We start from the raw sequence: 27,687 nt of genomic DNA, 5'->3' as shown, positions 1-27,687 counted from the left end.
AAGCTCTACGCTTGGATCTAAATTTGGATTCATCCGTCCACAGTACATTTTTTCTTCATTTGACCGCTCCTTGCCTAAGCTAAGTGTTTTTTTTGACTTTTCTGGTTTTAATAAGGGTTTTCGGACCACTACACAACCACAAAGTCCACGAAGTTTTATAGAATGAAAAAAAACAAAATAAATCATTCTTTTTTCAACACGGAGTTCCTTATTTTTTCTCATGTTTATCACAAAATACAAAACTTGCACAAAACACTCTTTCTGAATGATGGGTGTTTGATTTTATAAGTTACAGCTCTTACTCTTCAATTTATATTATTGAAAAACAATATTCTCACTTTCTAGAATATTCTAGAAATAATTTCTTAAATATAATTTAAGATTTTTGATTTTTATTATAACAGAAACTATTTTAATAAAAATTGATAAATAATTTGGTCCTATTTTAATAAAAACTTCGAATAATATGTAGGTTGGTTTTTATTAACCATAAAGGTTAAATTATTAATCTTTATAGTTAATAATTCCTATATAGTAATTCTCGTTGTTCTTAGTTTGACAGTAACATTAAAATGGTAATGGGACATTTTTAATAAAATTTTAAAAAAAAATTAAAGTTTAAAAATATTCTTTTTTTACTAGGTGATTTTCCTTATTGGTAATAAATGTGATTTGGATGCCAAAAGAGATGTGACTTATGAAGAGGCAAAACAATTTGCAGAGGAAAATGGTAGAAGTATTCTTTCAAACTGTTTATTTAAAATATAGAAAATATGCTTTTATTGTTAGCATCAGCATTAGTAGAGGCATATGATGCAAAAAAGCAAGCTTATACAGCATCAGCCAAAAAAAAGGAAAAAAAAAAAAAAAACCCTTCTCATTTCACTGATCCATTTGCTCCAAATGTTTGTCTGTTTCTGCCTTAAATTTATTTAAGCTATCAACTACCACAAAACAACAGATGGAAGTTTCTTCCAGCAACTACTCACTGGCTAAAGGCAAACTTCCACACATCTATTCTACAACTGTCTTTCCTCAGTTTGAATCTATGCCCCCCCCTCAGGTTTGTAATCTGAGCAAGAGGAAAAATCCCATCAGAATTCAGCGTGCTTGACCCATTCAAGGCCTTATACACCTCAATTACATCACTTTGCAGGCGCTTAGTCTCCAGAGGCTGCAGTTTGCAGAACTTAAAACTTTCTTCATAAGAGCATCCCTTTGTTAGCATTAGCATTTAGTAGAGGCATTTGATGCAAGAAAGCAAGCTTATGCAGCATCAGCCAAAAAAAAAAAAAAAAACCACTTCCACTTCACCCCTCTGTTCGTTCAAAATACCTGTCCAGCTGAGCCTTAAACTTATTTAGGCTATCAACCTCCACCACAAGGGATGGAAGTCTGTTCCACCAACCAACCACCCGCTGGCTAAAGGCAAATTTCCGCACGTCTATTCTACATCTGTCTTTCCTCAATTTGAATTTATGCCCTCTCAGGTGATTTTTCTGAGCTAGAGGAAGAATCTCATCAGCATTGAGCATGCTTAAACCATTCAAGGCTTTATACACCTCTATCAGATCACCTCGCTGGTGCCTAGTCTCCAGACACTGTAATTTGCAAAACTTAAGCCTTTCTTCGTAAGAGCACCCCTTTGTTCCATTCACTAATCTTGTTGCCCTTCTCTGTACTCGTTCCAGCAGCTCTACATCCTTCTTGAAATGAGGCCTCCAGACCTGTATACAGTACTCTAGGTGTGGCCTGACCATCGCCTTATACAATGCCCTCCTTATACAATCACCTCCTTATCCCTGCTAGAAAAATTCCTGTATATCATTGACAATACTCCATGAGCTACTCTTGCAGCCCGTCTGCACTGCTCAGAGAACTTCATATCTGCCTGCACAACCACCACCAAGTCCCTTTCATTCTCTACCATTGTCAGTGTTGTACCACAGAGTTGATACGTTGCTCTGGGGTTGCTGTTTCCCATGTGTAGTACTTTACATTTGTCAATGTTAAACTTCATTTGCCACCTCTCAGCCCATCTGCTCAACCTTTCCAGATCCTGTTGCAGCAGCATAGTGTCAGTGGTGTCCTTGACAACCCTGCCAACCTTTGTATCGTCTGCAAACTTGGACATTAAGCCCGATATACCATCATCAATATCATTTATAAATACAGAAAACAATAATGGACCCAACACTGAGCCCTGAGGGACTCCACTAATAACATCAGTCCACGATGAGCAGTGTCCATTGATTACCACTCTCTGTCTTCTCCCCCTCAACCACCCCTTTATCCATAGCAGCAATTTGCCTCCAATGTCACACTGCTCCAATTTGTGTAGCAGTCGTCTTCCATGTGCAACAGTATCAAAAGCCTTTCTAAGATCCAAGTATATAATATCAAAGTTATTCCCTGCATCCAGTTCTTTTGTGACTGCATCATAGTATCCAATCAAGTTGGTCAGGCAAGACTTCCCCTTAACAAAACCATGCTGTGTCTGAGCTATAACTGAAGTCTTGTCTAAATGATCCTGCAGTGCTTCTTTAACCAGTGCCTCCATTAATTTTCCTGGAACAGAAGTTAAGCTCACAGGTCTATAATTACTTGTGTCAGCCTTTGATCCTCCTTTGTGAATTGGGGTCACATTTGCACATTTCCAGTCTATGGGTACCTCCCCTGAGTCCAAGGAAGCTCTCATAATTATGGCTAAGGGTTTGCTTACTTCCTTTGCTGCCTCCTTTAATATAACTGGATAGATCCCATCCACCCCGGGTGCCTTTCTTGTGTTTATCTTCAACAGTTTCTCCTCCACTTTACTCCCAGTTATTTCAAGATTCTGTAGCTTACTGCTAGAGTTGAATACACCTCTGGCATTCCCCTCGCTGAATAACTCCTCATGTGTGAATGTCGATGCAAAATATTCATTTAGTTTGTTAGCTACCTGAGCAGGATCATCAACACTTGACCCATCAATATCAAGTGGACCAATCTGATTCATCCCCTTCCTTCTAGAGTTTACATAAGTAAAGAACTTTTTGCTGTTTTTCTTTGCATCCCTTGCCAAGGATTTCTCGTAATCTGCCTTCGCCTGCCTAACCTCCTTTGTAACTTGGTTGCATATCAACTTGTATCTATCATAGGCTTCTGTGTCATGTGTTAATTTGTATGTATCCCATGCATTTTTCTTCTCTGCCATATGCCTCATTAGTTCATCTGACATCCATTTTGGCCTAAACCTTGAACAATATTTCTTAGTTGGTATGTAAAGCCTAGTAGCTTCCAAGATAAGTTCTTTGAATGCTTCCCATTTTGAATTTGCTGTTGGTAACATCATCAGTTGGTCCCACTGTATAGAATTTAAATACTGTCTCAGTCCATCTTAGTCGCCTTTATGGAAGCAATAACCCTTCCCTTTACCCCTAATGGTAGTTACCTCTTTGAGTAAATCCCACTTCAGCACACTGTGATCACTGCCACCTAGTGGTTCATTTATCTGCAGATTCTTAATGCATGAAGAATCACTGCTGATAATCAAATCAAGAGTATTACTCCCTCTAGTTGCCTCCCGAACATGCTGATGTAGAAAACAATCATCCAATAAATCCACAAAAGCCCTGCTAGTGTGTGAGTAACCAGCCCCCAAAATCCAGTCAATATCTGGGAAATTAAAATCTCCCATTATAAGACACTCTGATTTACTGGCCCACTCTATTTCCCTGTACAGTTCCTTATTATACTCATCAGAGTCATTAGGCCTATAGCACACTCCTACTCTCAATTTTGATCTCCCAATGTTTATGTCACACCAAACTGACTCCACACTGCACTGTCCAGCGATGTCGACTGGCTTCACTTCCTTAGTTTTTATGTGTTTCTTAACTAATAGCATAACACCTCCCCCCTTCCTATCCTGTCTATCCTTTCTGTAGACGTTGTACTACCCAAATTGCAGTTCCGCATCCCTTATATCTGTGTGACACCACGTCTCTGATATCCCAACAATATCTGCCTTCGATGTTTTGAGCAATACCTCAAATTCATCAAATTTATTTACTAAACTCCTAGCATTGGTGTACACGCAAGTATACCTGCACCTGTTTCTATTCTTAGCTACCCTAACACAACCCATGTGTTTACTTGTGCCGCAATGGCTCCCAGCAGTCTCTGAAATACCATGCATCTTGTTTTTCAGGCTTCTGCTCATTCTCATAGAAGCAGTGCAAGAATCTCTTTCACCTCTGCCAGTGGCTACTGTCAATCTATTGGTCTTTGTTTCCCCCCAAGCTAGCAGTTTTCCGACCCTCCTAACACTGCCTCGATAGCATCAGCAAATATTCTTGCACCCTTTCTATTTAAGTGTATCCCATCCCTGTAGAAGCAATCTCTCCTGTTAACAAGTACAGTCCAGGCTGAAAAAAATTCTACCCCTTGAGCCTTGCACAATCTTTCCAGGGCCGAATTGATCGACAAGGCTCTCATCATATACTCCCTCCTATCGTGTCTGGGCAGAATTGCAGACACTTTCAAATTCAACCCTAATTCTCGGCTTTTGTTCAACAGTGACCTGTACTTGTTAAGTAATTCTGCCGGTCTCCTACTCTTAATATTATTAGTGCCAACGTGTACAACTATATCACCTTTTGTGCCCTTAAAAGATGATATTCGCTCTACAACGTCATCAACCTTTGCCCCTGGCAGACATACCCTGGTCCTGTTCCACCTATCTTTTTTACAAAGCATGTTCCCCGTTTCCCTGACAATAGAGTCACCAACAACTACTAGTTCCTTCGGGACCAGCGCATTCTGCCTTGGGGGTTGTCTCTGTGTCATGCGATGCCCAAGTGCAAGCTCTGGCGTTGATGTGGGCAGCTGAGAGCTTGATGGGCCCCTCAATTTAGTTTCTTCGAGGGCATCCACCCTGTCCTTCAAGCTCTCATATAGGCCCATAAGAACGCCGAGTTGTTGCCTGATATCGATACACTCCTTGCATCGCGCACACATAAAGACATCCCCCTTGGCAGTATCATGTCCCGTACCCGATTGCTCTGCAAACATCAAGCAAACAGTGCATTTTATAAGGCTGTGAGTCAGAGGACAACTGCCCCCCTCAGTTCTGCTCTGAGCCACAGCACTTCCATTAGCTTGAGCCTTTTGCTTTGCTGCTCTGGTCTGAGTCATGATTCTATTAATTTATTAATTAATTATGTTATTAATTATACTACGTTTGTAATCTAAGTCGTTATATGTATTTATTTAAACGTACAATTTAACTGCTAACGAAGTTCAACTAACGCTATCTAGTACGGTATATAACCTACGGTATCACAATGGCGGGAAAGTTACTAACGGTAGTTACGAACACGTGGAAACCCTTACCGATACTTTTACAAGGCCGAGTAAAGAATAAATACACCAAATTAATCAACAAATCACAAAATAATGTTATACTACTAAATTTAAATCAAAAGTCTTAGAAAAACAATAATAATAATTGTTTCCTTCACTAGTCTTGTTGCCCTTCTCTATACTCATTCTAGCCACTCTACATCCTTCCTAAAAACGAGGCTTCTAGACCTGTATGCAGTACTCAAGGTGTTGCCTGACCATTGCCTTATACAAGGGGATAATCACCTCCTTATCCCTGCTTCAAAATTCCTGTATATCATTGACATGACCCCATTACCTACTCTGGCAGCCTGTCTGCACTGCTCAGAAAACTTCATATCTGACTACACAAATACCCCCAGATCTTTCATTCTCCACTACCCTGAGTGTAACACCACCCAGTTGGTACATTTCTCTGGGGTTACTGCTACCCATATGCAGTACTTTGCATTTGTCAATGTTAAACTTTAGTTTCCACTTCTCAGCCCATCTATGCTACTTTTCCAGATCCTGTTGCAGCAGCATTCTGTCATTACTGTTATTAACAACTCTGCCAACCTTTGTATCATCTGCAAACTTTGACATTAAGCTTGATATACCTTCATCAATAATATTGATAAACATACAAAACAACAATGGGCCCAATGCTGAACCCTCAGTGACACCACTAATAACATTAGTCCAAGTAGAGCAGTATCCATTGATTACCACTCTGTCTTCTCCTACTGTTCCTTAAACTTCTCCCATTGTTCTTTAAACAGAGAATATTTATGGATGGTATAGGCTCGATATTTATCTTGTTTCAGTCTCTCATTTACAGTCTTGTCTAAATGTTACCAGATATTAGCAAGGAAGCCACTAGATTTTGCTGCACCAACCAAAAAATAAAAATAAATCAAATTATAATAATGGATGAAAAGTAAAATAAAAAATATAAAAAAGAAATGATCTATGTATATCCCTCCTCACATAGGTAAATATCTCTGTGACCTTTGAATATACCAATGCTTTCAAAAACAAGCAGGTAACTTATTGCAATAATTAACATCTCACTGACTAAAAGAAAATTAATTGAACTCATTCTAAACTTCCTTCTCCTTCTCCATAATTTTAATTTATGGAATCATTACCCCTAGATCTGGAATCATTTATAACAGAGAAAATTTTGCCTTCATTTATTTTATTGTCCCATCTCATACCTTTATAGACCTTCAGTTAGGTCCTCTGTAAAATATTTGTTTGCTAGGATTGCTCATGATACAGCTGATGTGTCAATGATGTATATACAATTTTGCAGCAGGAACAAGGAGGTCATTACCTTGTTGGAATGGGTGCAGAGAAGAGCAAAGATATTAGGCAGGAAACAAAAGAGTACTTAGCAAGAAAGACTTCAGTTCTTCAAATTCAGTGCTTGGAAGCTAGGCATCTACAAGGAGACCTGGTTGATGTGTATAAGGTTCTAAATAGATTAAGTAAACCAAACTTAATTTTGATGGTTTCCTTTCAACTTATTGGTCAATACGCATAAAGAGAAAATTTAAATTGTAAAAGGATGGTTGCAGGATATAGTGCAAAAATGTGCTTTCAGCCAAAGAGTAATTGATTGTTTGAACACACTTCTGTTTGGTGCTGTGGAAGTGGGTAATATGAATAAATTTAAATGAGAATTAGACTTATTTTTATAGAAAATGTATAGATGAGGTGGGCATGTCCCCCCCCCACACACACCACTCGGGTTTTCTCTGCTGATGCTGTATAAGTGTAGAAGGATGGAATGAATCAGATTGGTCCACTTGATATCAATGGCTCAACTGTTGATGATCCTGTTCAGGTAGCTAACAAACTAAATGAGTATTTGCATCTACATTCACACATGAGGAGTTATTTAAGTAGGGGAATGCCAGAGGTGATTTAAACTCTGTCAGTGAACTAGATGATTTTGTAATAACAGAGAGCAAAGTGGAGGAGAAATTGTTGAAGATAAACATAAGAAAGGCACCTGGGGTGCATGGGATCTATCCAGTTATATTAAAGGAGGCAGCAAAGGAAGTAAGCAAACCCTTAGCCATGGACTGGAGATGTGCAAATGTGATCCCAATTCACAAAGTAGGATCAAAGGGCCACAAGCAATTACAGACTTGTTAGTTTAACTTCTATTCCAGTGAAATTAATGGAGGCACTGGTTAAAAAGAAGCACTGCAGGATCATCTAGACAAGACTTCAATTATAGCTTGGACACAGCATGGGGTTGTTAAGGGGAAGTCTTGTCTGACCAGTTTGATTAGATATTATGATGTGGTCACAAAGGAACTGGCTACAGTTAATAATTTTGATATATATTTGGACCTTAGAAAGGCTTTTGATACTGTTGCACATGGAAGACTGCTACACAAATTGGAGCAGTGTGGCATTGGAGGCAAATTGCTGCTATAGATAAAGGGATGGTTGAGTGAGAGAAGACAGAGTGGTAATCAATGGACACTGCTCTTCGTGGACTAATGTTATTAATGGAGGCCTCCAGGGTTCAGTGTTTAGTCTATTGTTGGTTTCTGTATTTATTAATGAAAATTGATGATGGTATATCAGGCTTAATGTCCAAGTTTGCAGACGATATGAAGGTCGGCAGGGTTGTTAATGACACTAATGACAGTACACTGTTGCAACAGGATCCAGAAAAGTTGAGCAGATGGGCTGAGAGGTGAAAACTGAAGTTTAACATTGACAAATGCAAAGTACTGCATGTGGGAAGCAGTAACCCCAAAGTAACGTATCAAATGTGTGGCACTATACTGACAGTGGTAGAGAATGAAAAGGACCTGGGTGCAATTGTGTAGGCAGATATGAAGTTTTCTGAGCAGTGTAGACAGTCTACATGAGTAGCTCATAGTGTCTTGTCAGTGATATACAGGAATTTTTCTAGCAGGGATAAGGAGGTGATTATCCCCTTATATAAGGCAATGATCAGACCACACCTTGAGTACTGTATACAGGTCTGGAGGCCCATTTTAAGAAGGATATAGAGCTGCTGGAACAAGTACATAGAAGGGCAACAAGATTAGCGAATGGAACAAAGGGTTGCTCTTATGAATAAAAGCTTAAGTTTTGGAAATTACAGTGTCTGAAGAGTAGGCACCTGTGAGGTGATCTGATTGAGGTGTATAAAGCCTTGAATGGTTTGAGCATGCTCACTGCTGATGGGATTCTTCCTCTTGGTCAGAATAATTGCCTGAGAGGGCATAAATTCAAATTGAGGAAAGATAGTTGTAGGATAGATGTGCAGAAGTTTGCGTTTAGCCAGTGGGTGGTTGATTGCTGGGACAGATTTCTGTGTTTTGTTGTAGAAGTTGATAACTTAAATAGATTCAAGACAGAACTAGACAAACATTTGGAGTGAGTGGATGGGTGAAATGAGAAGGTTTTTTTTTTTTGGTCCGATGCTATATAAGCTTGCTTTCTTGCATCATGTGCCTTTACTAATGCTAAAGTTTGTTCCCTTGCATTTTCTACTATTGCTAACACTGATTATGTAAGTCATTTTGTGGTTGCCATTCCTCATTTTGCTGCATTAAGTCACCGGTTCCACTTTTCTGACAATGCTTAAAGACTTATCTAATTCATCCTGATGGAGTGCTCCTTGGCAGTGATTAATCACTCTTTCAATCTTTACATCATCTACAAACTTAGCCATCACACCCTTTATCCATTTATTAATGATATTTATGAAAGTGAGAAACAGCAGTGTTCCCATAAATCTGAAGAGTATGGTCTGACACACACACACACACACACACACACACACACACACACACACACACACACATGCGCGCGCATGCTGAAACCTTGCTAGCTGTGACCTTGTCATAGACAAGATCATAGCTAAATTGCTTGTCTATTGACCTTGATGTTCACACATCTTTCTATAGCTCATTGCATGTTTGTGACTATATTACTTGCTGGTATTTGTATATACAGTGTGTTTCAAAATTATGTTTACACACTTTATATTTAACGAACAATATGCACAAATTTAATTTTCTTAAACTCATTTTGTAGCTTAAAAATAGACAATTTTGTTTTATTTTACAGATACCTCTAAAATGATGGAGAGTACCCAATTAAGTTTTGAAGAAAGAAAGGCAATTATAAAATGGTATCGGAAATATGAAAATGTCAATGAAGTTCAGCGTGCTTGGAAATCACAATAGGGAAACAAACGTGCCCTCACATTTAACAAATACTCATTTACAGGATAAATTTGGGGAGCATGGAACCATTCAGAATATCAATAAATTAGCATGTTGTAGGAAGAGGACATCAAGAAGTAATGAAAATGTTGAAGCTGTAAGAAATTAATATAAAAAAAAATTAATATTTTTGCCTTCAAAGTATCAAAAAAAATTTACATTTGTGTCATTGTTCATTAAATATAAATTTTTAAAGTGTATATACATAATTTTGAAACACCCTGTATATCAATATGTCAGTTTTTTTTCTCTGCTTTCCAACCACTGCACAATTCAGCATCAGTTGACTTCTTTAGCTTAGCAGGATTAAACCCTCTTAAGTTCTCAGTTAGGAGGTAAATATGAAAGTGATTACCTCAGTTAGGAAAACACTACTGACCATATTCTCTGACAGATTTTACTTTGAGGCCTCAGGATCTGGCTGAAAGTGTGAATAATCAAGATGTGAAGTTTTCATCTATCACTTATGCTACAAAAATTTTAGAGGTAGGGCCCACATGCATGTCTTTCAGCAGATGTCGCTAAATTGCTTCTGCCTGTGACATCCTGCCATATATGACCTAATTACCAAATTTTGCATGATCTACCTGAGTGTGAGTGATGGTGAGTCTAACCATTAATTACAACTCTCTGCCTTCTGCTTTGGAGCCAATCTGAAATCCATTGCAGAATCTTTCACTGGATCCTAACATGCTCCAGTTTATATATTGGTCCTTAAGGTTGTCACAGACATTCTCTCAGATATGCCAGAGAAACTGTACTTGCTACCTGGAAGTCTAAAACGCTGATGAAACTGATATTGGGGTGACATTCAAATCAAGTAGACCCAATTTTGGTGAAGTCCTGAAGGTCTGTGACAGCCAAATTCTCTGCTTGCACCTTCACGATGGTGGGACTGTTAGTAATCCTAGGTATAGCCTCAATGCACAAGCACACTGTGGGTGACCACCCAGGTGTGAACCAATGTAAGCAGGGGTCGAGGTGTGGCGCCCATACCACATGTAGGAATGCCACCCCTCTGTGTTACCAGGCAATACTAGGTGGTAGATGACTCTCATCAACTGGTGCAATACCACCACTTTGCTTATTGGAGGCTTGAAGTGGTCGAACCCATATTTAGTCTCCAGAGCTAAGTTTCGGTCTACCCTTCCCTATCTATTCCATCATGCAGTATGACTGATGTCTTTTGAGGTTATGGTGGACGTCACTGCGAGATCCAGTCTTCCTTACATTTCGAGGGTACAGCTCTAAAAGGGTGTTCGCAGGCTAGCCACTACCGGACTGAACCTATTGGTAACTCTTTAGGATGCTTCCGGATCAGCTAGTGTATAATCTTGCTACCTCTACTCTGGTTATTACTGGAGGAACTGGAGCATATGTCTGTTCCAAAATTCCCTGTCAGAGACTTGGTAATTTGGAATATCCTCTTTTCAATCTTTTCTGGCTTAAAATTTCTCTACCTCATTGTGTCAATTTCATCTGTTGTCTCTACCATTCACCCAACTCCACTAATCACTTGGAACTCTTTGACTTCCTCTCTTTGCAACTTGACTTTCTCCAGTCCAACTTTCCTAACAGTGAGGTAATTTTCCTTGGTGATTTTAATGTTCACAACACCAGCTGGTTTCCGTTTTCTAGTCACACCACCCAGCTGGTCAAGATGCTGAGGCTTTTGCAATTACTAATGACCTAGCACAGATTGTTCATTTACCTACAAGAATACCAGACAATCCTAACAATACAGGCAATACGCATGATTTTTTTTTTCACAAACAACTCTTCTTAGTACACCGTACTAAGAAGAGTTGTTTGTGAAAATTTAGGCACCTCAGATCACAACTTGGTGATTGTCTCTTCTCCAATGGAGCCTTTATCTCATGCCTATTCCCAACCTCGTATTGTTTGTCATTACAAGAATGCAAATTGGGATGACCTGCAAGATTTCTTTTCTTCTTTTCCTTGGTCGGATTAATGTTTCAAAACTTGTGATGTCAACGTGTGCTCAGATCTTGTCAGTGAAATTATTCTTGTAGGAATGGAATCCTTCATTCAACATTCGACTTTAAAATCTCATCCTTTATCTAAAACTTGGTTTTCCAATAAATGTGCTAAGGCTGTTTAAGAGAAGAACTTTGCATATCATAATTGGCTTGTTTCCAATTTTTCAGTTTCATTTTCTGCCTACACCAAAGCTCGCAACAATTGTAAAGCAGTTATTAATCAGTCCAAACTAGATTTTGAACAGGCTAAGAGTAGAAAACTTGCTTCTTGCCCTAATGGTAGCCAAGCTTTCTGGTTTCTTGCCAAATCTATTGGCCGCAACTTTCACCCATCTCTACTCTCACCTCTGTCAAAACAAGATGGTTCTGTTGTCACTTCAGCCAGGGATAAAGCTGACCTGCTAGCATTCCATTTTTCTTCCAAATCATGTATTAATGATCTTGGATAAAACATCTCCCACCATTCCCAGCACACTCCATTCAATGCCTTCTGTGGTCTTCCATCAAAAGGATATCAGAAGGATTTTGATGAATCTGATGCTAAGAAAGATCCAGGTCCTAATGGTATTTCTCCACTTGTTCTCAAAACCTGTGCCCCTGAACTTACTCCTGTTTTGTGTCATCTTGTTTCACTTTCTTATTCCAAAGGTGCTTTTTCTTCTGCTTGGAAATTTGCTCACATCCAGCCAGTTCCCATAAAGGGTTAAAAATCCCTTCCATCCAATTATCGTCCCATTGCAATTACTTCTACTCGTTCTCAAGTAATGGAGAAATCAATTAACCGCCAACTCTTAAACTACCTAGAAACCTTCCATCTGATCAACGATCGCCAGTATGGATTCCGTCAGTGTTGATCCATTGGTGATATTCTGGCTTATGTTACCCATTTATGAACAAATCCAATGTAAAAGTTCGGTGAAACACAAGCAGTTGCTCTTGACATTTCAAAGGCTTTCAATTGTGTTTGGCATAAAGTTCTTCTAAACAGGCTTCCATCTTATGGTTTGCTGTTTTTGTAATTGGTTATACAGTTTTCTCTCTGATCGCCCAATAAGGATGATGGTAAATGGCTCTGTGTCTTCTAACTTCTCCACTAATGCAGGTGTCCCCCAAGGTTCAGATCTTTACCCCACTCTTTTCCTCTTGTGTATTAATGACCTTCTTCTCTTGACTGGAAATTCTATCCAGAGTTTTGCCGATGATAGCACATTGTATTCCACTTTCCATTTTGAGAAACCTTGCTCTGCTCAATCAGCTTCAACTTCTCGAATATCTCGGCACCTCCATAGCCAGGTGGGAAGGAGCAGCAGTGCATAGCACACGCTTCTTGATTAGACCGGGGTTCGAGCCCGTCACCACCAAATACGGAGGATGCAGAAAGGTCAGGGAATGACCACCGCATATCCCGGAGCAATATGGCCTTAGTTGCTAAAGCTCCTAAAAACCAAAAAACAAAAAAAAAAAAAAAAACACAATCTCGAATATCTGCTACCAATTCCTTAAATGCCGATCTCCAGCTAACTCTTCAATGGGGCCAAGACAACTTAGTTGATTTCAATCCTTCTAAAACTCAGTCTTGTCTTATCTTCTAAAACTCAGTCTTGTCTTATCTTCTAAAACTCAGTCTTGTCTTATCTTCTAAAACTCAGTCTTGTCTTATCTTCTAAAACTCAGTCTTGTCTTATCTTCTAAAACTCAGTCTTGTCTTGGTGACACTCCGATTTCTAGGCAAAATGATATATCTCTTTTGGGTATTACCCTGACTTCTAATCTCTCTTGGCACAGGCACATTACAAATATTGCTTCCTCTACATCTAAAAAACTTGGTTTTCTCTTTTGCTCTCGGCGTTACTTTTCTTCCAAACAGCTGTTCACTCTGTACAAATCGCAAATCCACCCTACCATGGAATATTGTTCCCACAACTGGGGTGGTGCCCCCAAAACCTCTCTTAGGCTTCTAGATTCCATTCAGAAGAGGGCAGTTAGGGTAATTAACGACTCTTCTCTAACAGAGTCTCTCCACTCGGTCTCATAGACATACTATTTCCGCTGCATGTCTTTTCTACAGATACTTCCATGGGCATTGTTCTTCTCAATTGGCATCTATAATTGCTGCTCTCTCTTTCAAAACAGTCCGAACATGTGCCGCCAACACCATTTACTGTCCAACTTGAAACTCAAAGAACCAACTTTTCATCTTCCTCATTTATTCATCCAACTGCCGTTTTTTGGAACAACTTCCTTCATACGTATTTCCTGAAAATTACAGTCTACAGAAGTTCAAGTCAAATGTCAACAGATATCTTTTTTCATCCTCTCAACCTCCAATCCAAGCACGGTACTAAGAAAAAAAGTTCAGCAGCAAAAGTCACACTATTTCATACCTAACTGAATGTTTGTTATGTTATTTTTCAGTATTGATAAATAATATTTCAAAATATATATATTTTTAATAAAACACTTTTCCACTCTATTCCATTACCTAAAAATCTGTCCCACTGCCAGCTTGAGCTGAGGTGCGGCGGCTCTTCGGATTCTCTCTTTTTAAAATTTAGCATTAGTAGAGGCATATGATGCAAGAAAGCAAGCTTATGCAGCATCAGCCAAAAAAAAAAAAAAAAAAAAAAACCCCTTCCACTTCACCCCTCCGTTTGTTAAAAATATCTGTCCAACTGAGCCAATTATGTAATTAGGCTATCAACTTCCACAACAAAGGATGGAAGTCTGTTCCACCAACCAACTACCTGCTGGCTGAAGGCAAATTTCTGCACATCTATCTTACATCTGTCTTTCCTCAATCTGAATTTCTGCCCTCTCAGGTGATTATCCTGAGCAAGAGGAAGAATCCCATTGCATTGAGCCTGCTTAAACCATTCAAGGCTTTATACACTTCTATCAGATCACCTCGCCGGTGCCTAGTCTCCAGACACTGTAATTTGCAAAACTTAAGCCTTTCTTCGTAAGAGTAACCCTTTGTTCTATTCACTAATCTTGTTGCCCTTCTCTGTACTCGTTCCAGCAGCTCCAGATCCTTCTTGAAATGAGGCCTCCAGACCTGTATACAGTACTCAAGGTGTGGCCTGACCATTGCCTTATACAAGGGAATAATCACCTCCTTATACATGCTAGAAAAATTCCTGTATATCATTGACAAGACACCATGAGCTTCTCTTGCAGCCCGTCTGCACTGCTCAGAGAACTTCATATCTGCCTGCACAATTACCCACAGGTCCTTTTCATTCTCTACCACTGTTAGTGTAGTACCACAGAGTTGATATGTTGCTCTGGGGTTTCTGTTTCCCATATGTAGTACTTTACATTTGTCAATGTTAAACTTCATTTGCCACCGCTCAGCCCATCTGCTCAACCTTTCCAGATCCTGTTGCAGCAGCATAGCATCAGTAGTGTCCTTAAGAACCCTGCCAACCTTCATATCGTCTGCAAACTTGGACATTAAGCTTGATATACCATCATCAATATCATTTATAAATACAGAAAACAATAATGGACCCAACACTGAACCCTGAGGGACTCCACTAATAACATTAGTCCACGATGAGCAGTGTCCATTGATTACCACTCTGTCTTCTCCTCCTCAATCACCCCTTTTATCCATAGCAGCAATTTGCCTCCAATGCCACACTGCTCCAATTTGTGCAACAGTCTTCCATGTGCAACAGTATCAAAAGCCTTTCTAAGATCCAATTAGATCAAAAATGGCTCTTCACTCAAAAAAGGTTGCTAACCCCTGCTCTCAGGATATATATACCCTTATTTGCAATAGAATTCATTTCTCAAAAATTATTGTTACAATTTCAATAATTATTTAAATGTAGATATGAGATAATCACCTATACTACTGTTAACTTGTCAAACATATCACCACCCAGACACTTGAAATAAAACATTATTCTGAAAACAATTATTTATAACAATGCACAGTGCTTAGAAAAGATGGCATTCTGCTTTCTCTGGCAGTAATTTATCTCCTTTCACCTGTATTCTTCAATAGCCACCAGATCTAATGGTTAGTTAAGAAACGTTATATTTGTATTCATAGGTCACAATCTATTATTTCATCTGAAGCCAAATGTAGGAAAGGGGTGTTCTTGAGCAAAATTTAAATAAGTATGTAATAGCTCTCATTTAAAACTTTTTTTCTCATAAAATTTCAACTGATGCTCATATCAGGAAATGCTTTAAATTGTGTCATTTCTTTTCAGGTCTTATGTTTGTGGAAGCAAGTGCCAAAACGTAAGTTTAATAATAATTTTTTTTCTCTCAGAATATTTAAGTTTTCAGTATTAAACTGTAACACCCCCCTCCCCCCTTCTCCTGGAAACACTAAACCACATTCAGGTACATCAGTCTTGTGAACTGTCAAAAGTGATTCTGTATCACTCATTGACCACTATCCAGCAAACTGTTAATGGATGTCCCAATACGATGGTTTAGTTCAGTGTTAATTTGCATATTTCAATTTGGTTTATACCTCTTGATCATCACATTTTAATTTGCAATTTGGTTTTCTTATTTAACCTTTATAGGGTGGTGACCATGACATGCTCTTTACTTATTAAGTTTTATTCATTATTTACTATCTAGTCAGATATAAGGACATCTTACAGTTTTTTTGCATAGCAGTCAATGACTGAAATACAATCCTTTTTTGGAGTTCACAAGTGCTGATGCTCTACCTTACCCCTTGAAGAGGTAATGCATGTGAGTATCCTTTTCTCTCCATTTATTGTTTATTATTCATTTACAAAAAGTGGCATATGATGTGTGGTCATGTGTCTCATTGACTCAGGGTTAGTGCATTTGTGCTGCCTAGAGGTGCATGTTGCTTTGTTTTGTTTGTTTTCATTATTTCATTTTTATTTTTAGGAAGTTTGGTACATAGGAGCAGAACTGCACTTTACAAAATTAGACTTAAAAAAAGACAGCAGAGATTTGCTGTATTTGTAACGTAGTTTTTTCCTATTTTTCATAATACACTATTTTTGTTTTCGAAAAGTTAGAAAATTCTTTTGACCCATTTCTGATCTCTGTCTTGTATAAGGCAATTGTAAAACCACATTTGGAATACTGTATTCAAGTATGGAGACCTCATCTGAAAAAATGACATTGAGCTTCTTGAAAGGGTCCAAAGATGAGTAATTCGAATGGTGAGATCAGCAAAAGGAAGACCATATGAGGAAAGACTCATACACTACAGAGCTTGGCAACCAGGCACCTCAGAGGTGACCTGATTGAGGTTTATAAGGCACTGTGAAAGGGATTAGTAAATTAGGCTTGGATTAGACTATGGGCCATAAATTCAAATTACAGGGATGAGGTTTAGACTGGATTGTAGGAAGTTTTCTTTTAACCAGCGAGTTATTGATTGCTGGAACAAGTTGTCCTTGTAGGTAGTTGAGGCTGACAGTTTGAATAAATTCAAAAGTCAACTGAATAGTTACCTGTCTGAAGAGGCATATAATTTGTATGTTCTTATCTACATGTTTTTTTTTTTTTGCCAGTGCAGCAAAAGCCTGTAGCTTCCTTGCACTATATGGTGAATACTATTACTATTCTCTTATTTTAATTTGTGTTATTACTGGAACAACAAAGGCATATGCAGAGATGCAATGGCTTTATTGCTCACCATGAGCTTAAAGCAGAAAGCCCTGTGAAAAGATCACGGGATCTAGACCTATGGTTCTGAATGGGCCATATGGCTCCAGGCATGGCCATGCCATATTTCTAAGGGACTACATGTAAATGACAGAACATTAGGGAACCACAGTAGCATTCTGAGTGGGCCACCCAAAACTTCATCGCCAGAAAAAAATATTGCAAACTTAGAGTGGAATGAAAGAATTTAGAATAGAGATACTAAGGCAAATAAAATGAATACATGGAAATACAACTGAAGTAAATAAATAAGTAAATCAATTTAAAAAATATAAATAAAACACATTTTAAGATAAAAGAGGAAAAAATTACACTGGTGGACTTGACAATGGCTGTTGCTACACCAAATGTGGCTTGACATTGAGACTTTGACAGTTGTAATAACCCATAGAAAACATGTAGATGCAAATTATATATTATCTTCTTCAATTTGTAAAGTTGCATATGAATAATTGCATATGCTCTTTTTTTGAATAGAGGTCCTGGAAACAAATGTCAAAGTGGCCACTAACACACACATTGAAAAATAATTACAACTTCATTCCAATTATTTGTACTTTTTTTTCAAATTTTCTTGTTTATAAAATAGGTTTGTTAGATAGTGGCTTCTTCTTTTTTTAAATATATATATTCTCTTTATATATATTTATTCTCTTATATTTATTTTAATGAGAAAACTGCTATTACTCTTGCCATTATTTTGGTGTGTTATTTTTTTTCCTCAACTTAATATTTTGTTTACTACCAACAATTACTATTACCAACATAAATGGGAAAAACATTTCATTTTCACATGCGTTGTGCTACACTTATTTGACAGGACTTCTCTCTCTGAAAGAATCTCCATTGTGTCACATTTTGAAGAAGAAAAGATGACTTTTTTTTTGCTCTTGTTAAAATATTTTGCTATGGTCTCGGTTAAAGATTTTGTGGCGTCAAATATACAGTGTATTGTTGTGTAGTTGTATACTGCTTTTTTTTTTAAATAACTGATTCAGTTTTTAAATAAAAAGCATATATTTCAGTTATCGAAATATTGACTAGTTAGTTGTTAATAGACATGTTATACATTAATTTTTAATCTAAATATTAAGAGATTAAAATCTCAATCTATTCCCCCTTTTCTTAATTATAATAATAAATATGAGAGTTACCTCAATATCGAAATAGGGGATTTTCCTTTTTTCAATTTTCAGGATAAAATCAGATAAATTAAAATTACATTAAATTAAAAACACAAAATTTAAATAAATAAATAACTTAAAATACCTTGATATGCTCATACTTCCCGTACGTAAATCCTCCAAGCACAGGAACATGCCAATATCAACCAGCCCCAGACATCAGATAACCCACGTACTAAAGAAGACTGAACACATTTCGTTCAAAAATAAATTTATTTTTGACTATTTCTGATGTCTGGGGCTGATTGAAAACTTGGAAGGTTCACGTACGGAAAGTATGAGCATATCAAGGTATTTTAGGTTATTTGTTTATTTATTTAAATTCGGTGTTTTTAATTTAATGTAATTTTAATTTATTTGATTTTATTCTGGAAATTGAAAAAAGAAGGTCTCCTATTCATATTATATGAATAGGAGAATTTTTAATTTTAATTTTTAATATAGTAACATTATGGTCTTTATTGAAAAATATTTATTTCATTTTTTAGAAAAAGATGTAAACTAATCTTATTGTCAAATCATAAATTTTGTAATGTTATTATTTTATTATTTATTACTGATATCAATTTATTTCCAAAGAAATGTCCCTTCACAGCTATCCAGCTAGAGGACACGGGGTATATGATAATAATGAATAAATATTTCTATACTATTTACAATCTATGTACAGAGTACGCAAATGAATTGATACAGTATGTGACCTAAAACAGCATCTGATTACTTAATACAACATAAATACATAATTGTACATATATAAATAAAACAGTAAGTGGATAATATAGCATTACAGAAGCTATATCACCCAGAGTTTGACCAGGGCATACATATTTGCCAGAGAGGCAGATCTGTACGTTTTGTCCTTGCAGAGCTTCTGACAGTCAATGGATAACCTGTTATATATTTCCATGGAATTAAATAGAAACATGTTATCCAGGGAGGCCATGCTACACAGCTTGGATCTGAATGGCAGTGTGCTGGTATATGACTTCTGTTACAATCTGATGGTCTGGTAATGATATCTCAGATATCACCTGATATCTGGAATATCAGGCGAAGATCACGGGGTAGTAGTAGTAGCAGTGGCATCTGATGCAAGAAAGCAAGTGTATGAGCTTATGCAGCATCAGCCAAAAAAAAAAAAAAAAAAAATCACACCATTCTCTCCAAATGCCTGTCCAGTTCCTCCTTAAATTTATTCAACCTATCAACTTCCACAACAACAGATGGAAGTTTGTTCCAGCAATTAACCACCCACTGGCTAAAGGCAAATTTCCGCACATACAATCTACATCTGTCTTTTCTTAATTTGAATTTATGCCCATTAGGTTCGTAATCTGAACAAGTGGAAGGATCCCATCAGAATTCAGTGTGCTCAACCCATTCAAGGCCTTATATACCTCAATCAGATCACCGCGCAGGTGCCTAGTCTCCAGCCACTGCAATTTGCAGAACTTAAGCCTCTCTTGGTAAGAGGATCCCTTCATTCCCCTCACCAACCTTGTTGCCCTTCTCTGTACACACTCAAGTAAATCTACATCCTTCCTAAAATGAGGCCTCCAGACCTGTACGCAGTACTCAAGGCATGGCCTGACCATTGCCTTATACAGAGCGATAATCACCTTCTTTTCCCTGCTAACAAAATTCCTATATATCATTGACAAAACCCCATCACCTGCCCTGGCAGCCTGTCTGCATTGCTCAGAAAACTTCATATCTGACTGCACAATTACTCCCAGGTCTTTTTCATTTTCTACCACCTTAAGTGTAGTACCACACAGTTGGTACATTTCTCTGGGGTTACTTCTACCCATATGCAGTACTTTGCATTTGTCAAGGTTAAACTTCAGTTGCCACTTCTTAGCCCATCTGCCCAAATTATCTAGATCCTGTTGCAGTAGCACACTGCCATTACTGTCATTAACAACCCTGCCAACCTTTGTATCATCCGCAAACTTCGACATTAAGCCCGATATATACCTTCATCAATAACATTGATAAATATACAAAACAACAGTGGACCTAACACCGAACCCTGTTGGACTCCACTAGTAACATTAGTCCAAGAAGAGCAGCACCCATTGATTACTGCCCTCTGTCTTCTCCCACTTAACCATCCTTTTATCCATTGTAGCAACTTATCCTTAATATGATTCTGCCCCAATTTGTACAATAGTCTCCATGCGCAACAGTGCCAAAAGCTTTCCTGAAATCGAAATATATGATATCAAAATTATTTTTTGCATCCAGTTCCTTTGTAACCACATCATAATATCCTATCAAATTTGTCAGACAAGACTTTCATTTAACAAACCCATGCTGTGTCTGAATTATTGCTGCAGTCTTGTCTAGATGATCCTGCAATGCATCTTTAACCAGTGACTCCATTATTTTACCCGAAACAGAAGTTAAACTAACTGGTCTGTAATTACTCGTGTCACCCTTCGATCCCCCTTTGTGAATTGGGGATACATTTGCACATCTCCAGTCCGTGGGAACCTCCCCTGAGTCCAAGGACGCGCTCATAATTGTGGCTAAGGGTTTGCTTAGTTGCTTTGCCGCCTCCTTTAATATAACTGGATAGATCCCATCTACCCCCAGGTGCTTTTCTTATGTTTAACTTGAACAATTTCTCCTCCACTTTGCTTTCAGTTATTACAAAATCATTAAGTATCCTGCTACAATTTGATAACCTTAATAATTCCTCATGTGTGAATGTAGATGCAAAATACTCATTCAGTTTGTTTGTTATCTGAGCAGGATCATCAACAGTCGAACCGTCGATGTCAAGTGGACCAATCAGATTTTCCCCTTCCTTTTAGAGTTTATATAAGTAAAGAAATCCTTGCTGTTTTTCTTAGCATCTTTTGCCAAGGATTTCTCCTAATCTGCCTTCGCCTGCCTAACCTCCTTTGTCACCTGATTACAGACTGGCTTATATCTGCCCTAGGTTTCTGAGTCGCTTGATAATTTATATGCATCCCATGCATTTTTCTTCTCTATTACGAGTCTCATTAGTTCATTAGATAACCATTTAGGCCTAAACCTTGAACAATATTTCTTAATAGGTATGAAACTTTTAGTAGCTTCCATGATTAATTCCTTGAATGCTTCCCACTTAGAATTTACTGTTCGTAACATCGTCAGTTGATCCCACTGTACAGAATTTAAAAACCTTCTGAGACCACTGTACTCACCTTTACGGATGCAAAAACCCTTTCCTTTACTCCTGATGGTAATTAAATCTTTAAGTAAATCCCACATCAGTACACTGTGATCACTGCCACCTAGTGGTTCCTTTATCTGCAAATTCTTAATACACGAATGATCACTGCTGATAACCAGATCAAGAGTATTACTTTCTCTGGTTGCCTCTCGAACATGCTGCTGCAGAAAACAATCATCCAATAAATCCACAAAAGTCTGACAAGTGTGTGAGTGACCAACCCACAAGCTCCAGTCAATATCTGGGAAGTTAAAATCCCCCATTATAAGACATTCCAATTTACTAGCCCACTCTATTTCTCTGTACAATTGTTCATTGTACTCATTCGAGTCATTAGGCCTATAACACACTCCTACTCTTATTTTTGCTTTCACACTGCTTATGTCACACCAAACTGACTCAACAGTGCACTGTTCATCTATATCAACTGGATGCACTTCTTTCTGGTTCCTGAAGATTATATGATACTTCCAAGGTAGCATATTTAGATTAGAGAGCATGACAGATTTTGAGATTGTAGGTGGTAGGCATGCAACCTTATTTAGCCATTTTAAAATCCAATATTCCAGAGATAGGAACCTGGTTTGGTAAGATGGAGGTGCCGAGTACCATATCGTTGAGGCATACAATGGAATTGGGATTATGCAAATGGGGAATATAGTTAATGAGAAGATGCGGGTTATAGAAGTTGGAGATCTCCTGTTTCACTGCCCATATAGCTGCATATGTTCTTTTCCGAGTGGCATTAAAATGAGGCAAGAATGTAAGGTCTTTGTCCCAGGTGAGGCCCAAATCTTTATGCTGGGTGACTTTTTTTAACTAGAGCATTCCCAATCATGATGTTCACATTGTTTATGTTTCTCTTTTTGGTTATAGTAAGTTGAGCAGTTTTTTCATTGTTAATGGAGAGCCCAATCGCGTTAAGGCAATTTTCAAGTTGTAACTGTCAGCTGGAGATCATTGTGGTAGATTGGAGAGACTGGTGGCATTTTGTAACAACAAAGAACTTTATATCATCGGCATACATGGTAAAGTTAGCATGATTTGCGAGGAATGGTTCTAATGATGTGGCAAAGATCCTTGAAGTTGTCACAGACATTCTCTCAGATATGCCAGACAAGCTGTACTTGCTACCTGGGAGTCTAAAATGCTGATGGAACTGATATTCGGGTGACACTCAAGTCAAGTGGACCCAATTTCGGCAAAGTCCGGACGGTCTGTGACAGCCAAATCCTCTGCTTGCGCCTTCACAATGGTGGGACTGTTAGTAATCCTGGGTATAACTTCCATGCACAAGTACATGGTGGGTGACCACCCAGGTGTGAACCAACGTAAGCAGGGGTCGAGGTGTGGCACCCACATCACATGGAGGAACGCTGCCCCTCTATGTTACCAGGCAGTACTAGGTGGTAGATGACTCTCATCAACTGGTGAAATACCACCACTTTGCTTACTGGAGGCTTGAAGTGGTCGAACCCATGTTTAGTCTCTAGAGCTAAGTTCCCGTCAACCCTTCCTATCTCTTCCATCATGCAGTATGATTGATGACTTTTGAGGTCGTGGCGAGATCCAATATTCCTTACATTTCGAGGGTACAGCTCTAAAACGGTGTTCCAGGCCAGCTGCTAGTTAGTACACCGGACCGAACCTATTGGTAACTCTCTAGGAGACTTCCGGATCAGCTAGTGTATAATTTTGCTACCTCTACTCTGCCAGATAGTGACTGGAGGGAGTCCGAGTAGTGTGTATGCGGGGAGCATCGTCGAGGCCACGTTATGTCAAGGATCTGGGTATATTCTTACCACTTGTACGCCCTATCCAAATATTCATTACTTCATACAGCATGTCCCACCCACTTTTTCTTACTATTGAATACACCATGAACTGTCAAAATAATAGAGCAAGCTTATCTGCGAAAAGATCTAAACCTCCCAAGCACTTCCTAATTCATTTCACAAATATACGTGGTCTCAATTGTAATCTCAACGATGTCCATTTCCACTTGCAGTCTGCCAAACCCCATGTACTTTTTCTGACAGAATCTCAGTTATCGGTTGATTCAACTACTGCTCATCTCAGTTGCCCGAATTATTTGCTGTATGATTCCTGTCGCCTCAAAGGTGGTACTTGTGCATATGTCCGTTCTGATATTCCCTGTCAGAGGCTTGGCAATTTAGAATCTCCTCTCTTTGATCTTCTCTGGCTTAAAATCTCTCTACCTCATTGTGTCAAATTCATCTGTTGTCTCTACCGTTCTCCCAACTCCACTAATCACTTGAAGCTCTTTGACTTCCTCTCTTTGCAACTTGACTTTCTCCAGTCCAACTTTACTAACAGTGAGGTAATTTTCCTTGGTGATTTTAATGTTCACAACTCCAGCTGGCTTCCATTTTCTAGTCACACCGACCCAGCAGGTCGAGATGCTGAGACTTTTGCAATTACTAATGACCTAGCACAGATTGTTCATTTACCTACAAGAATACCGGACAATCCTAATCATACAGCCAATATGCTTGATCTTTTTCTCACAAACAACCCTTCTAAGTACAAGGTTGAAGTGAGAGGTCTTTTAGGCACTTCAGATCACAACTTGGTGATTGTCTCTTCTCCAATGGAGCCTTTATCTCATGGCTATTCCGAACCTCGTGTTGTTTGGCATTACAAGAATGCAAAATGGGATGACCTGCGAGACTTCTTTTCTTCTTTTCCTTGGTCGGATTACTGTTTCAAAACTTCTGATGTCAACGTTTGCTCAGATCGTGTAGGTGAAATTATTCTTGCAGGAATGGAATCCTTTATCCCACACTCCTCTTTAAAATCTCGTCCTTTATCTAAACCTTGGTTTTCCAACAAATGTGCTAAGGCTGTTCAAGAGAAGAATGTTGCGTATCGTAATTGGCTTGTTTCTAATTCTTCAGTTTCATTTTCTGCCTACACCAAAGCTCGCAACAATTGAAAAGCAGTTATTAATCAGTCCAAACTAGAGTAGAAAACTTGCTTCTTGCCCTAATGGTAGCCGAGCATTCTGGTCTCTTGCCAAAGCTATTGGCCACAACTTTTGCCCATCTCTGCTCCCACCTCTGTCCAAACCGGATGGTTCTGTTGTCACTTTAACCAAGGATAAAGCTGACCTGCTAGCATCCCATTTTTCTTCCAGCTCATGTATGAATGATCTTGGTAAAACACCTCCCACCATTCCCAACACGCTCCATTCAATGCCTCCTGTGGTCTTCCGTCAAAAGGATATCAGAAGGATTTTGATGAATCTTGATGCTAAGAAAGATCCAGGTCCTGATGGTATTTCTCCACTTGTTCTCAAAACCTGTGCTCCTGAACTTACTCCTATTCTTTGCCGTCTTTTTTCACTTTCTTATTCCAAAGGTGTTTTTCCTTCTGCTTGGAAATTAGCTCATATTCATCCAGTTCCTGAAAAGGGTGACAAATCCCTCACATCCAATTATCGTCCAATTGCAATTACTTCTACTCTTTCTAAAGTAATGGAGAAATCAATTAACTGCCAACTCTTAAACTACCTAGAAACCTTCTGTCTGATCAATGATCGCCAGTATGGATTCTGTCAATGTCGATCCACTTGTGATATTCTGGCTTATGTTACCCATTTATGGACTAATTCAATGGAAAGGTTCGGTAAATCACAAGTAGTTGCTCTTGACATCTCAAAGTCTTTTGATCATGTTTGGCATAAAGGTCTTCTAAACAAGCTTCTATCTTATGGTTTGCCATCTGTTTTTAGTAATTGGTTATCCAGTTTTCTCTCTGATCGCTCACTGAGGGTGATGGTAGATGGCTCTCTGTCTTCTAACTTCTCCACTAATGCCGGTGTCCCCCAAGGTTCAGTTCTTTCCCTAACTCTTTTCCTCTTGAATATCAACGACCTTCTTCCATTGACTGGAAATCCTATCCATTGTTTTGCCGATGATAGCACATTGCATTCCACCTTCCATTTTGAGAAACCTTGTCCTGCTCAATCAACTTCAACTTCTCGAAAATCTGCTGCCAATTCCATAAATGCCAATCATCAGGTAATTTTCCAGTGGGGCAAAGACAACTTAGTTGATTTCAACCCTTCTAAAACTCAGTCTTGTCTTATATCTCGCAAAAAGGATTCTTCTGCTCCTGTGCTTATCTTTAGTGACACTCCGATTTCTATGCAAAATGATATATCTCTTTTGGGGATTACCCTGACTTCTATTCTCTCTTGGCACAAGCACATTACAAATATTGCTTCCTCTGCATCTTAAAAAACTTGGTTTTCTCTTTCGCTCTCGGCGTTACTTTTCTTCCAAACAGCTGCTCACTCTGTATAAATCGCATATCCGCCCTGCCATGGAATATTGTTCCCACATCTGGGGGTGGTGCCCCCAAAACCTCTCTCAGGCTTCTTGATTCCATTCAGAAGAGGGCAGTTAGCTTAAATAATGATTCATCTCTAACAGAGTCTCTCCACTTGCTGTCTCATAGACACACTATTTCTGCTGCATGCCTCTTCTACAGATACTTCCATGGGCACTGTTCTTCTGAATTGGCTTCTATAATTCCCGCTCTCTCTTTCAAAACAGTCCGAACACGTGCCGCCAACATCCATTTACTGTCCAACTTCAAACTCACAGAACCAACTTTTCTTGTTCCTCGTTTATTCATTCAACTTCTGTTTTCTGGAACAACCTTCCTTCATACATATTTCCTATAAATTACAATTTACAGAAGTTCAAGTCCAATGTCAACAAATATCTTCTTTCGTCTTCTCAACCTCCAACCCAAGCACGGTACTAAGTACTATAGGTTCTAATACCTCTCGTGTTTGGGGTTCACATAAAAAAATAAAATAATAAAATAAATGTAGTCAATCGGGTGGTGATTACTTTGAATAAAAATAAAGCCACTTTTGTGCTCCTTCACTTTGTGTTCTTTGTATTGCACCAGTCCCAGAACTTTATTGCCATACATTGTATTGCACGTGAATCTGTAACCATCCTTCTAACCTTCTGGCTGGTTTGGGGGTACGTTATCAATAAACTGATTTTATAATGATGATAGTAATATTTGTTATATATTTGAAAATATATATAAAGGAAGTTCATAATTTGTTGATTTGGTCTGTGGTAACTCATACCAGTTCATATTACATAAATCAGTTTGCTTTGTGTATTTATTGAGAATATCTCAATTTCTGTTGAATTTCATTCAACAGATACCTTAATGTTCCTTTTAATTATTTAAATAATTTCAAAAAGCTAAAAATATCTTCAGTTGTTTTAATACACTTATTATTTTTAATGAAATTACTATAAATTTTCTGATGAATTTCGTATATATTTATAGATGAACTTCATCAGAAATGAACAAACAGCCTGTAAAAACTGATAATTTCACGTTAGAAAATAAAAAGGTTAAAAACATGACTCAGTTGGAGCAAAAGTTGAACATCATTTGCAGGTTTTTAAGTTGGTGCATATTGTGTGAGATTTATCTATGCTGCTTGTTTGTTTGTTGTTGGTTATTTGGTTTTTAGGAGCATTAGCAACTAAGGCCATATTGCTCCGTGAATATGCGGTGGTCATTCCCTGACCTTTCCGTATTTGGTGGTGACTGGATCGAACCCCGGTCTAATCATGAAGCGTGTGTTACGCACTGCTGCTCCTTCCCACCTGGCTACGGAGGCACCTTATCCATGCTGTCAACTTCAGTGAGATCTGCTTGCATAAAAAAAAAAAAAGCAGCAGCAGTATTTAGAAGTGCTGCACAAAATGTTACTTCCATGGGTGCTACCAAAGTAACAAAAAACAAGAAGCGATGTTATGGAATGAATGGCAAACTTTTAGCCATCTGGAATTGAGGATCTGAATCAACAATATATACCCATTAGGATAATTATGGACAAGGCACTGAATGTGAAAAGCAAGACTTTGGCAAAAGTGCAAATTAAGACGTTTTTACTGCTATCATGGATAGTT

General features: G+C 38.4%; 1 protein-coding gene across 1 annotated transcript in view; it reads left to right on the top strand.

Annotated features, from left to right (window-relative positions):
* LOC150087613 (ras-related protein Rab-14-like) overlaps positions 1–27,687 on the top strand; it is a 154,402-nt gene that overhangs the window by 84,283 nt on the left and 42,432 nt on the right. Inside the window, exons 5-6 of the mRNA XM_090369886.1 lie at positions 643–730; positions 15,853–15,883. Of these exons, the coding sequence (XP_090226012.1) occupies positions 643–730; positions 15,853–15,883 (119 nt within the window). The remainder of the gene's footprint in view (positions 1–642; positions 731–15,852; positions 15,884–27,687) is intronic.

The sequence above is a fragment of the Mastigoproctus giganteus genome, chromosome 3 (genome assembly GCF_048544385.1).
Source record: "Mastigoproctus giganteus isolate SK-2022 chromosome 3, ASM4854438v1, whole genome shotgun sequence".
In the NCBI taxonomy this organism is placed as follows: domain Eukaryota; kingdom Metazoa; phylum Arthropoda; class Arachnida; order Uropygi; family Thelyphonidae; genus Mastigoproctus; species Mastigoproctus giganteus.
Note: the sequence above shows the minus strand (reverse complement) of the source record. Positions and strands in the feature narration are given on the sequence as shown.